General features: G+C 26.0%; 2 protein-coding genes across 6 annotated transcripts; both read left to right on the top strand.

Moving 5' to 3' along the window:
• The first annotated feature begins 276 nt into the window (after positions 1-276).
• Positions 277-4,208, top strand: LOC145949053 (uncharacterized). 5 transcript variants are annotated; one of them, XM_083058752.1, is made up of 7 exons: positions 277-575; positions 746-869; positions 1,043-1,324; positions 1,394-3,105; positions 3,185-3,389; positions 3,564-4,021; positions 4,132-4,208. In XM_083058752.1, the coding sequence occupies exons 4-6, from the start codon at positions 3,049-3,051 to the stop codon at positions 3,791-3,793; spliced, it is 492 nt and encodes a 163-aa protein (XP_082914878.1). In that variant the 5' UTR covers positions 277-575; positions 746-869; positions 1,043-1,324; positions 1,394-3,048; the 3' UTR covers positions 3,794-4,021; positions 4,132-4,208. The 5 variants fall into 5 exon arrangements, with proteins under 5 accessions (XP_082914878.1, XP_082914879.1, XP_082914877.1 ...); XM_083058753.1 differs by lacking the exons at positions 746-869; positions 1,043-1,324; positions 1,394-3,105; XM_083058751.1 differs by lacking the exons at positions 3,185-3,389; positions 3,564-4,021; positions 4,132-4,208 and having other exon boundaries at positions 1,394-3,050.
• A 5-nt stretch (positions 4,209-4,213) lies between these two features.
• Positions 4,214-6,345, top strand: LOC145949055 (uncharacterized). The gene is made up of 7 exons (XM_083058754.1): positions 4,214-4,293; positions 4,491-4,667; positions 4,923-5,060; positions 5,156-5,218; positions 5,303-5,520; positions 5,645-5,813; positions 6,079-6,345. The coding sequence occupies exons 3-7, from the start codon at positions 5,015-5,017 to the stop codon at positions 6,168-6,170; spliced, it is 588 nt and encodes a 195-aa protein (XP_082914880.1). The 5' UTR covers positions 4,214-4,293; positions 4,491-4,667; positions 4,923-5,014; the 3' UTR covers positions 6,171-6,345.
• Positions 6,346-13,804: the final 7,459 nt, after the last annotated feature.

The raw sequence follows: 13,804 nt of genomic DNA, 5'->3' as shown, positions 1-13,804 counted from the left end.
GTTCGCAGAAGAGTCTATTATAGTTACTGATTAAAAACTGAATTGCTGATTAAAATATTATTTTAAGCGACTTACGTCTTAAATTTGCGTCTTAATTATTTTTTTCAGTTATAACATTAACAAATTATATTTATTTTTCTTTTAATACAATAATAATTTTTTATCATTAAAAAATAATTAATTAATAATTTATTTTAATGTGGAATATACTTTATTTTTTCAAAGTATTTATTATTTTTAATATATATATGTATATATATATATAATTTTTTATTAGTGAGTGCTCAGTGTACGGTGTTGTGTTATTGAAAAGTTGTATTCATATTTCGTACCTGCGCTGTTAGCGCATATCACGAATGCATTGCGACAGTGCGACACGTGCGACATTGCGATAGTGAGCTTGCACGATCTTGTTCGCAAGTTCGCTAGACATTTTTGTTGAAGGCGTATTAGTGATTTCAGAAGTTATATAATAAAGAAGTGATTTTTTAAAAAGTGATTTTAATTTTAATTGTTGAAGAAGGGGGAGGTCTACAGAAGATAAAATTAAAATGTCGAAACAGTCTAAGAAAGAGGTAAGACTCTCGATTGCGTTACTTCTTTTTCCTGGTATGTACTAAATGTTGCACGTAAAAATTTATTAAGATCATTATCTTCCTATTTATCTATTCGTTCCTCGTGACACATTTCTTTTTATTACAACACTAACCTATTTTTTCAATAAAATACTTTGTCATTTTTATAGGTTATATTACACTTGATCTCAAATGTTTAATATTGTATGTATTTATTTATCAATGAGAGGTGGTAATATTATAATGTAGGATAACACTATAAACATTTCACTAAATAATAAGTATTAATAAAAGGTAAATGTTCAATTTGTTTTTATTAAATTTTAAGAAACATATGCATGCACCTATTAATATATTTGATTTTTTGCTTATAAACACAAAATATACAGTCGCATACTCAACTTTAAATGAATTACTTTTTAATTATATGAATTGTAATGTTTAATATATTTTATTTTGGGCTATAGATCTTGTCATGAAAAGAAAATTATATGCTCAGGCTTCTAAAGCCAATGCTAAACGTTTCCGTGAAGCTGAAATTGAGGATCAATTGATTGAGATGGAAAATATATTAGATGGAGCATGCTCTAATCCCTCTCATGTTTTACCTGCTGTGCACATTGAAGAAAACCATAATGTTCAGGATAATGATTTAATTGTAGAAGACGTATTACATAATCCACCAAATCATGAAATTGAAAATGCTGAATATAGTGAACACAGCAGTAGTGATGAAGCAGAAAACGAATGTAATATTGAATATTTGAGAGATCGTCCTATTCATGACATAGAGGCATATTTATTGAACTTTTTAACAGAATGGGGTGTTCGAGATGTATCATTCAAAAAAATGGATAAGCTTTTAGCAGGATTGCGAGTTATTTTCCCTGGTTTGCCAAAATCATATAAAACAATTCTTCATACTCTTCGTACTGTGAATATTAAAGAAGTTGGTCAAGGTCTAATGTGGTATAAGGGTATAAAAGTTAACCTTGATGAAATATTAACTGAAGACTATTTGCAAAATAAAAATCAAATTATAGTGGATATATTTATCGATGGTGTTCAATTATATAAGAGTGCAGATGATCAATTTTGGCCAATTTTAGGTTGCCTTAATGGTGACAAATTTCCTTTTATAATCGGTGTATGGTATGGGCATTCAAAGCCTGATGATTTAGAAGGATATTTATCGGATTATATTGAAGAAGTTAAAAATTTGACTATTAATGGTTATGAATTTAATGGTGAAAATATTACTTTTAGTATAGGTAATTATATTTTAGATGCCCCAGCTAGACAATTTATTAAGGGCATTCACAATCATAACAGTACATTTTGCTGTGAAAAATGCACAGTTAAAGGTGTTAGACATAGAAATCGTCAAATGTTTTTATATGATAATGCATCTCTACGTACGGATGAATCATTTAAAAACAGAAATCAACCAGAACATCATAAGTACACTTCACCTTTAGAACGGAATTTACAATGTGGAATGGTGTCCACGTTCAGGCTTGATCCGATGCATCTCGTGTATGCAGGAATTTTTAAGCGATGGTTACAGTTTCTCTTTGGAATCATTGTAACAATGGGCAAAATTAATAACAGAGCTAAATCTCAATTGTCTCTAGAAATGTTACGTTGTAGCCCTTGGGTGCCTATAGAATTCAATCGTCGACCTCGCTCTTTTTATGAAATATCTAAGTATAAAGCAACAGAATTCAGGCGCATCTTATTGTACGATGGTGTGCGAATCTTTAAGAACACGCTACCTCCTAACACATATAAGAATTACTTACTTCTACATAGTGGAATATATATACTGTCCAGTCCAACTCTAGTGCAAAATCCAATTATGCTCAATGCTGCTCAAGAAATTTTAAAAGAATTTATAAAGCGTCTCAGATTTTTGATAAATGTTTCGTTGTTTATAACGTTCATTGTTTAATTCATTTAGTCGATGAATGCCGAAATCATGGAAGTTTGGAATCATTTAGTGCTTTTAAGTATGAAAATTTTATGGGCATTATGAAACGACATTTGAGATCTACTTACAAGCCTTTACACCAATTAATTAGACGTGATGCAGAAACCAAAGGACGGTTTGTTACAAAAAAAAAGACAGATGAGCCCAATAAAATTTTGTTGAAAAATCAATATAATGGAGATAACCATTTTGAGGGAGAACAGTTTCAGACTGTTGTTTTACATAATGTTACTCTTACTAAGAACGAAGCAAACAGCTGTTTTAAAACTAAATGTGGAGATATTGTAATCTTGGACAATGTTATCCGAACACCTCAGAATCGAATTTTCCTAATAGGATATAAGTTTATAGAACAAGAAGATTATTATAATTTTCCTATCCCATCTTCTGAACTTGGAATTATGAAAGTATCTCGTTTACAAAGTCACAGAACGGCTTATAAAATTAAACATTTTCTTTGTAAATGTGTTCTTTTTCCTGATAATGAGGAAACATTTGTATGCATTCCTCTTGTACATTGCAACACTCAGTAGAATACCAGTAAGAACTTTTATTTTTTAATTATATTTTATTTTACAAGTTATTGATTTGCAGCCTAATATTTTATTGTTCTTTTCAGTTCGCAGTTGTGGAATTTGATGATTCATGTGATGAATCTCAAACACTAATAGAAGTAATTCCTTCCAAATGGTTATTTGATAATAATACTAAATGCAAGTATCCATCTAAAAAAGATAAGCTTAAAACTACTCGTTTGGTCATGTCAAAAATAGATCCAGGACAGGATTGGGATATTTATAATCTTCAATTTCATCATTACTATAGTAAGTGTGTAACTTTCGGAGATGTATTATCATATATTTTGTGTTTGAATATAAGTTCTTTTAGTACCAATATACAATATACTTAAAATGTAACTACATTTTGTTTCATTAAAAAATGAGTTTCAGTATTATGTGTATTTTATGTTATATCTTTACGCATTTTCTCACTTGCAGGTACCTATAATACTGCTCTCAAAGCAGCCAAAACTGTTTTAGAGGGAGAAGTTGCTCAAACAGAAGCAGAAACAGATTATACTCAACCAAGAAAAAGAAAGAAGAACAGAAGATACATATCATCTTCATCAAATGATGAAGAAGTAGATGAGTCTCTATCAAATGTTCCTCATGGAATCCTACAAGTAGTGAAGTACCTGCACCAGATTCTCGTCTTTCAAATAAATTGAATCCTACAAGTAGTGAAGTACCTGCACCAGATTCTCGTCTTTCAAATAAATTGAAAGTACTTCTTAAAAATAAATCTATGAAAACATCAGCTATATGTCAACAAAAAGAAACATCTGTTGGAAAATTATTCTCTCGTAATGAGTCACGTGTTAAATCTTCAAGCCTTTTAAAGTCAACTAATACATCAAACAAAAGTCCGATACAGCAGCATTCTTCACAAAATAAGGGTATGTCCATATTCTTATTTCGTGAGTTATTTTTGTTTCTATAATTTTAATAACAATCTTTTTATAATCTTTTATAATTTTGTAATCTTACAGTCTTTTTATCATTTTAGTTACACAAGAAAAATATTTATCTCCTAAAGACTGTAACACACAAATGTCAGAAAAATTTGTGACCGCAGAGCCATCGTAATCAAAAAAAACCAAACCTCTCAATAAATTGCACAACATTTTTTCACATTTAAACAAAGAAAATTGTCGTAATTCTTTTAATAGTAAGTTACTTAATTTCTAAATAATAGTGATTTTCCATGTTAATTATATATATATTGTATATATATATATATATATATATAATATACATATATTATATATTGTATTATATTATATTTGTATTAATTATTATATAAATTATATAAATTCCGTTTCTCTTTTTTGTTTCTTGCATAATTGATTTTGTGGACTGTTACAGTTTTTGAAAAAAGCTCATCTCAATTAACTTTGGATTATAATGAACAATCCGTAATATCAGACAGTTCTTCGACGAGTACTGTGTCTGTACATGTACATGATGATATCTCAAAGAGAAAACAAAATGCTTTCTTAAGAGACGATAACAAAGAAAAGTCATCTCCGGCCTTTGATGATTGTAAGTGAATTGAACATTTTTTTCTATCACAATTTTCTGAGTGCACTTGCATTTAAATTAGAATTATATGTATATATTGCATTTGCAATATATATATATATATCTCAATTGTATAGTTTTTTTAAATTAAGTTAAAATTTTATATAAATTGATTTCATAAATATAAAATAATTTGTGAATTTTTTTTACTACATTTTATTATGTCTTATTCAATCACTAATGGAAATAGAAATAACAATTCTAATTTTGATTCAGATGATAAAAACAACAATGATTACAACGAGAATTTTACAAAAGATAGAAGTGAATCTAGTGTTTCAAGAGATGAAGAAAGAACTTTAACGCCAATGGATAATAGCAATAGATCATCTCCAAATTCACCACCATTGCAAGGTAATATGATTTTTCCAATAATCTCACTTTTGAGAAGTGGTTTTGCATATTACTTTTTTCCTGATATATATTAATATATATTATATTTATTTCAGGTTTATCGAATGCAGATCGTGATTTGCTGACGACGACATTAAGTTATTTGAAGAAGCTTCATGGTAATGATTTTTTTTGTACTAATTTATATAACTGCAGTTATTACGTATGATACATTTTCTGATCATTAATTTATATTTTCGTAGGACCGGTTGTATCTAATCTTGATAGAGATTTGCTTCGAGATGTATCAAGTAAGCTTGACATAGTACTAATGAACCAACGTCGCATCTTAAATGAAATATTTCCTGGCGAAGCTGTGATAGAGAGACCTGAAAATTGCCTCCCCCTTCCATTGCGAGATGAGAAGTCATTTCAAACATTTAACGAATTTTTAAAATATAAAATTGCTTTTTCTCAATTTGTAAGTATAGTTGATCTTTTTGGGTATTATTATTTATATATTTTCTACAATATATGAACTCTTCTTTTTAGCATTTATTTCTTTCTTTAAAAGTCAACTTGTTGAAGATATTTGTTTATTTCAGATCAACTACCTTAATGCACATATTGTTGATGATTCTGACCAGTGGAATGCTGCTATTCGTCTCATGTCCATCGTATTACACAATGGGCTTGCAAGACAAATTAGTTGGAAAGGAACTAAGGGAGTGAAAATCTCTTTTTATGGAACTAGAATCAAAGAAACTTTGTTTTGTAAGTTTTTCTATAATTTTTTCTTATTTTTAAGATACTAAGTCCTCTGATTAATCATTGTCATGTATTAAATTATGAAAAACGAGAGATTACATGAACTTTTCTTTTCTTTTTCTTGCAAATTAATTTATTTCAGTGATCAAAGAAATCAAAGAATTGCTAGAAAGACTTACGTGATTTTTCGTTTTTAACTTAACACAATATTCAATATAATTGCAATAAAATTAAAAGATCACTTTTTTATTTCTTGTCCATTTCTGTTTAGGTGCCATAATGAGCCGTTTTAAAAATGAATCATTGAAAACAGCTGAGGAGTCTATGAAGCGCTGGTTGAATACTTCTGGTCAACGTAAATGAAAGAATGATAATTTTTACTGTGCAATGTTTTTAAAAGTGATATTTATATTCTCTACTATATACTTTAATATTAACTACTTTAATATATTCTACTATTACTGTGCAATAATAACGTTTATAAATGATATTATTTGTAACATGTAATATTATTTGTGATATTAATAATAAATGTATCATAAACAGTCAAATATGTTTATTAATTACTATCTTAATGTCTCTAGCAATAATTTTGAACAGTCAAAAAGGAATGTCAAAATTACGTCATTGTGAACATCAAGACAACATCAAAATTTTATACAATTTGATGTCATTTTGACGAACTAAAATTTGACCATATTTATACATCAATTTGACATCATTTTGACATTTCTGTTCTCCTTGGGTGGTACTTCTCTCTCTCTCTCATGTGAAATAATTAAATTTTCTAAATCTACTCTGTTATTATCTAAATTCATCAACTCATTTGATGTGCCAGGTATTGAAGAAATAATATTGTTATTTAATGAAGTATCTATAGTTGAGTTATGAACATTTTGAATTATTTGAATAGCATCATTATTATTTGTTTGAGATGCAGTGGTAATTGTTTCATTTACTGAATATATTTCTTTTACATGTGAAGTTGAAGGATTAAAATCTATTACTATATTTTTTAAAAAATTAGAAGAAGTTTGAGTTATATTTGAGTAAATTTCAATATTTGATAAAGATTGAGAATCTTTCTTAGACAACATTCGTTTTGCTTCCCGTTTCTCGGCCTGCTGTTTTGCTCTTTTTTCTCGTTTATTATGTTGATATTCCTCTTCTGCTTCAACTGATCGAATTATTTTTCTTCGAGGCATAATTATTATTTAAATAATTTTAATTAAAAATGTATAAATATTAAAAATAGTAATAATTTTTTCAATACTTGTTATAAAAATATATAAATTAATTTTAATTAAAGATTATATAATTTTAGAAAACATAGATTATAAAACTTAATTTTTAATATATAAACTTAATTTATAAATAATAAAATTAATAATTTTAAAATGAATTTTAAATTTACACAAAATTAAATTTAATTTTAATCTAGTCAAAGTTAATTTTATTCTATAATCGAAGTCTTTTTATTTTTTAATCAAATAAATTAAAAATTAAATTTAAATTTAATAATTTACGTTAAAACTAATTCCAATCTAACTTTAAATTAACAATTTAATTAAAACCAATTTTAATTTAATAATCTAAGTAAAAATTAATTTTAATTTTAATTCGAGTAAAAATTACTTTTAATTTATATGAAAGCAAAAACTATTTAAAGTTTTAATTCAATAATCTACGTTTTAATTAATTTCAATCTAATAATTCAAATCACAACGAATTTCCGTTAAAGTAAAATTTTAATTCAATAATCTAACAGTAAGTTATAACCAATTTCAATTCAAGTCAAATTTCAATTCAATAATTTAATAAATAATAAATAAATAAATAAATGTGATCTGATGTTCTAGATGTCGGCAACTAGAGCCAAGCGCGAAAATTAATTTAAGTCACAATTAATTTCAATTCAAGTTACAATTAAATTTAATTTAAGTCAAGTTTCAATCCAAGTCAAATTTCAATCCAAGTCAAATTTTAATCCAAGTCAAATTTTAATCCAAGTCAAAATTCAAACCAAGTCAAATTTCAATCCAAGTCAAATTTCAATCCAAGTCAAATTTCGATCCAAGTCAAATTTCGATCCAAGTCAAATTTCGATCCAAGTCAAATTTCGATCCAAGTCAAATTTCGATCCAAGTCAAATTTCGATCCAAGTCAAATTTCGATCCAAGTCAAATTTCGATCCAAGTCAAATTTCGATCCAAGTCAAATTTCGATCCAAGTCAAATTTCGATCCAAGTCAAATTTCGATCCAAGTCAAATTTCGATCCAAGTCAAATTTCGATCCAAGTCAAATTTCGATCCAAGTCAAATTTCGATCCAAGTCAAATTTCGATCCAAGTCAAATTTCGATCCAAGTCAAATTTCGATCCAAGTCAAATTTCGATCCAAGTCAAATTTCGATCCAAGTCAAATTTCGATCCAAGTCAAATTTCAATTCAAGTCAAATTTCAATCCAAGTCAAATTTTAATCCAAGTCAAATTTTAATACAAGTTACATTTTAATCCAATAATTTAAATCACAATATATTATATTTCAAGCCAATAATCCAAGTCGTAATCAATTTCAATTAAATAAATAATTAAATAAGTAAATAATTAAATTAAATTATTAAAATCAAAACTAATTAATCTAATAATAAGTTTAATTATAACTAATTTTAATATAACTCAAAATTAAAGCTAATTTTACTATAATAATTCAAAATAAAATAAATTTTAATCTGTAAATTCAAATTCAAATTAATTTTAATCTAACAATAAAAAAATAAAATTAATTTTTAATTAATTATTTATATTAAAATTAATTTTAATATAATAACAGAAAATAAAAAATTAATTTAAAGCAAATTGAATTAAAACCAATTTAAATTTAACAACATATATATTAATAAAGCAGAATAATACATATTTTAATAATTACTTGTAACGACATAATTTTTATATAAAAAAAAATATGAAAAAGTGTTTATTTTTTTGTATCTCTTTTTTTATAATTTATTTATTTATTTCTCTCTTGTTTTCTTTCTTTCTCTCTCTCCTTTTCTTCTTCTTCTCTCCCTCCCTCCCTCCCTCACCCGCCCCTCCCACCCTCCACGCCCCTCTTTCCCTCCTTCTCTTCTCGATTTAAGTTTTTCTTTCTAAATCTTCTTTTCTCTCTATCTTCTTTTTATTTTTCTTTTTTATTCTTTTTTCTTAGTTGTCTTTAACTCTTTTTCTTTTTACTTTTCTTCTTTTAATTTTTAAAAAACTGTAAATGATTATTTATTTATTATATTTTGTATAATAGAATATATACGTATATGTTGGATTGTAATGTCAAAATAAGAAAAAGAATAGTTTTTGTAATATTTTAAAAGTTTTCTAAAGACATCTAAAGTTGTGTTCCATTAAAATATCTTTTTATATTTAAAAATAGCATGTAAAAATTTTCAGCGTGTATTTTCTTGTTTCTAATGTCAGAATCCAACATGATCGCTGCTAGAATCAATGAGTTTTAAAAAATGAGATAAAAAAATGTACATGCGCTTAATGACATATCGTTACATATCGCCAGTGACATTTCGTACTCTAATTTATTTTAAAAAAAGACTAATTATTTTTAATCATTATGAGATGTGAGTATGCGATGAGATATAGGAAACAAAATAATATAATAAAAGAATATTATTTATGTTTGTTAATATATTTATTATTATAATTGTTATATTTACATGTGCAAAAGTTTCCGGCCACTTTGTACTACGAAAAAAATTATTAGTCTACATTCTATAATACACTTAAATTATATTTTAGTGTTAATATTTTGTAGCCATACCCTTTGCAGCGATAACAGCTGCACAACGATGTAGCATCGACTCAATTATCGATTAATACAAACAGGTGGATTTTTATCCCATTCTTCCTTCAACGATTTGAATAATGCGGCTTTATTGGAATATGTATGTTTTCGAACTTGAAGATCTAACTTTCCCATAAGTGTTCTATTGGATTCAAGTCCGGTGATTGAGATGACCAACTTAAAACTCTTACATTTGAAGCAGAAAACCACTGCTTTAACAACTTGGATGTGTGTTTGGGGTCATTATCCTGCTCAAATATCCAATTCTGCGGCATGGTTTCTTTAGCATATGTTAATAAATGTTTTTTTAAAATGTCCTTGTAAATAGTAGCGTTCATATTTCCGTTGATCTCGATCAATGGACCGACTCCTTGTGCAGAGAAAATTCCCCAAACCATCACACTTCCCCCACCGTGCTTTACAGTAGGAATTTGGTACCGAAATCTAAACTTAATCTTTTTGGAAGCGATGGTAGATAACATGTACGACGTCCTATTACGAGAAATGACGTTCGGTTGACCTTGGAGACGCCGCCCAAGGTCATATGAATATTACTATGTTATGTCCCCCTCGAAACCCTACAACTTTTGTAGGAAACATTTTTCGATTTAACGCAGTGTTTCTGACAATGAGATATTTGAGTGAGTCCTTTAAAATGGGACATCTGGTATATATGATTTAAATCAGCCGAAGAGCCAACATGCGAAAATTAATTTTTTCGCGACATTTAAACGTGACGGATTGTCAAGATTAATTAGGAATTGTGTTTCTTGGTCTGAGACTATCAATTCTTTTATTCCCCCTTTCCCCCCTGTAGAAAAATTGGCGAGAAAAATATTGAGACTCGGGTTCGATTCCCGATTCAGCGACTTTCGGACCAATATTTTATTCGCCAATTTTTCTACAGGGGGAAAAGGGGGAATAAAGAAATTGATAGTCTCAGACCAAGAGACACAATTCCTAATTAATCTTGGCAATCCGTTAAGTTTAAATGTCGCGAAAAAATTAATTTTTGCGTGTTGGCTCTTCGACCGATTTAAATCATATATATATATGGGTCATTCCATCAAATTAAAATTATTTTTGGGCGTCACTGTCGCCGATCTTCTTGAAACTCGCGTAAGTTTATTATTGATATCGAAAAAAGAAACCTATGCATATTTCAAATTTTTTGAGCAATTAGTTTCTCCACAATTATATGGGGAATTTTATCAATTTTTAATTTTCTTTTTTAATTTTCTTTTTTTGCATTTTATCTATTCCCGTTTGAACTTCATTTACCTAACTTGAAAAGCACATATTTTATGTAAAAAATTTTCAGCTTTCTGAAAAAAATATCAAATTCAACCGGAAAATTTGGGCAATAACGAAAAAATAAGTTTTTTCACTTTAATCGCAATTTTATAAGCATTCCGACATTCTAAATAGAAAATGAATATTTTTATCGAAAAGCTGAGATTTTATTACGCAAAAACACTATTTTTTATTATTCGATCAATTTAGAAACATACCGAGTCAATAAAATCAATAAAAGTAAAAGAAAAGAAAATTGAAAATCGATAAAATTCCCCATATAATTGTGGGGAAACTAATTGCTCAAAAAATTTAAAATTTGCACAGGTTTCTTTTTTCGATATCAATAACAAACTTACGGAATTTCAAGAAGATCGGCGACAGTGACGCCCAAAAATAATTTTTATTTAATGGAATGACTCATATATATACTTAAATATGTGTCTGTTTTTATTTATTTAAAAGGAAAGATTTATTATATATCTATAAAATATAATAAAAAATATATTATATATTTTTTTGCTAGATATATACTCATATAATGTGCTAATGATTATTTAATTATATGACGAGCAAAATTTTTACTTAAAAAAATGTATGTTTAAATTGGTATTAATGCATACCTTTCTTGTTTTCTCTCTATCTTTTATATATCTTCTCTCTCTCTCTCTCTCTCTCTCTCTCTCTCTCTCTCTCTCGATAAAAATCTTCCTTTATCTATCTTCTTTTCTCTCTATTTCTCTTTCACTATTTTTTGATCTTCTTAAATCTTTTTTCTTATTTTTTAACTTTTAATAACCTTAAATAATTATTTATTTATTATATTTTATATGATAAAACAAATTATATCCTTATATACATATATAATACGTAAATAATTATTTATGTAATGATCTAGCAAACAGAATTTAACTATTATACACATATTATAAACATTATTACATACTTTTATTTTCTCTGCTCTTTATATATCTTCTTACTTTCTCTCCTTTCTTTCTATCTCTTTTTTTTCTATCCTCTTTTCTTTTTACACGTCTCCTTTAATCTTTTATAAATTTTTTCTATGTTAGAATTAATTTTAATATATTTGAGTTTGATATTTGACAGACGTAAATAATATGAAGCAAGTCGTGGACGAAATAATACATTAACATCATGAAATAGAAGCCTCAATATTTCGATATATTCGAGATTTTTAACATATTCATTTAAAATTAAATATTCTATTAATTTAAAAGATATCAAAATATTATTTTAAAAGAGATTAAAATGTTATTTTATGTTTATATTACTAAGTAATAAATAATAGTACTTATATTATTTTTTAAATTTCAAAAAATTCGTGTTAGTTTTATATATTTAAGTTAATATAAAATAAAATATATAAAATTTTTTGAGAAAAACTTTGAAAAATTATAAATACGCACACACACCTATATATGTATATATTTTATTTTAAATATTTCTGAAATCGATTTAACGAAATTATCTTTTCAATTTCAATCTAAGAAACCACTTTTGTTAGTATATAATGTAATGTAGAACATTGCTTCTCTAACATGTGACCTATTAGACATACAATATTTAATAGAAAAATTTTATATAGAATTTATTAAATTATTTATTAAATTTTTATAAAAATATTTATTCATTATAAAAAAATGCTATAATAAATTAATTTAAATAAAAATATAATCTAAAAAGTATTTCTTTATTTTATTTAATTTATTATTATATATTTTCAAACAAATACATAATAACAATAATGTAATGTTAAATTTTAATTTCTTATAATATAATATAATTATTACATTTATTATTTAAAAAATTTTAAATAATATTTGTTACAAAATGTTTACAAAGTTCGGAACTTATAAAATTACTCGAACATAATAAATTAAAAAATATATAAAAATATGTTATGTGTGTTTTACAATTCAATGTGTATAGTTATGTTCAATTAAACGTAATTGTAATTTATTCCAAAATATGTTGTGTTTTACAATTCAATGTATAATTATAAAAAAAATAAAAATATGTTATGTTTTACAGTTCAATGTATAATTATAAAAAAAATAAAAATATGTTATGTGTTTTACAGTTTAATGTATAACTGAACAAATTAGTATAAGTAAATATTACTAATACTAATCTGTTCAGTTAAATAATCAAAGTATATTAGTAAAATTAATAAGTAAAAATAAATATGAGAAATCGTTACAATTAGATTTAATTCCATTGAAAGAATTAACTCTTGGACTGAATATCAAGAAAGTTGTATTTGGAAAAGTAATTTATTAGATTACAAGATTCAGATTGTGTTCCATTGTAAATATTTATTCATATTGTTATGTACCTAAAGTAAAAAATCGAAATTATATAAATTCAATAAATAAAAGAATAAAAATTTACACAGAAACGTGCTAAGTAAAACGTTAGTACTTGATATTAATTCTACTAATATATTACTTTGATTATTTGACTGAACAGATCAGTGAAATTTATGAACTGTTACATTTATCAATCTTATGTTTATTACATTTTTAATATATTATTAATATAATCATTTTACTATTGACAAAAAAAAGTATCCAGTTTACAAATCAACATCGATGTATACAGATAACACTATCAATTCTATTGTAAGTAAATATTGGACAAACACAATAAGACAGGTAAAGAATTAATTACGCGTTCATACGTATATACATCGTATATTATCACAATAAAGCTACTTAGTATAATATAATGCAGAATGCGCGTTACTTTCAACATGTAACATACTTCATATAATATCTAATAAAAAAATTTATTTTATATAAAGTTTATTATTTGCCATAGTAACATATTATAA

The sequence above is a fragment of the Prenolepis imparis genome, unplaced genomic scaffold (assembly GCF_030444845.1).
Source record: "Prenolepis imparis isolate NDT839.2.m4 unplaced genomic scaffold, iyPreImpa1.0 SCAF_2, whole genome shotgun sequence".
NCBI classification, from domain to species: domain Eukaryota; kingdom Metazoa; phylum Arthropoda; class Insecta; order Hymenoptera; family Formicidae; genus Prenolepis; species Prenolepis imparis.
Note: the sequence above shows the minus strand (reverse complement) of the source record. Positions and strands in the feature narration are given on the sequence as shown.

What these genes read in the sequence shown, in the direction of transcription:
- LOC145949053 (XM_083058750.1), top strand. Translation starts at nt 1,051, where the DNA reads ATGAAAAGAAAATTATATGCTCAGGCTTCTAAAGCCAATGCTAAACGT.
- LOC145949055 (XM_083058754.1), top strand. Translation starts at nt 5,015, where the DNA reads ATGGATAATAGCAATAGATCATCTCCAAATTCACCACCATTGCAAG. An exon ending in TTATTTGAAGAAGCTTCATG is followed by an intron (nt 5,219 to 5,302) that starts GTAATGATTTTT and finishes ATATTTTCGTAG; the next exon opens with GACCGGTTGTATCTAATCTT. An exon ending in AAATTGCTTTTTCTCAATTT is followed by an intron (nt 5,521 to 5,644) that starts GTAAGTATAGTT and finishes TGTTTATTTCAG; the next exon opens with ATCAACTACCTTAATGCACA.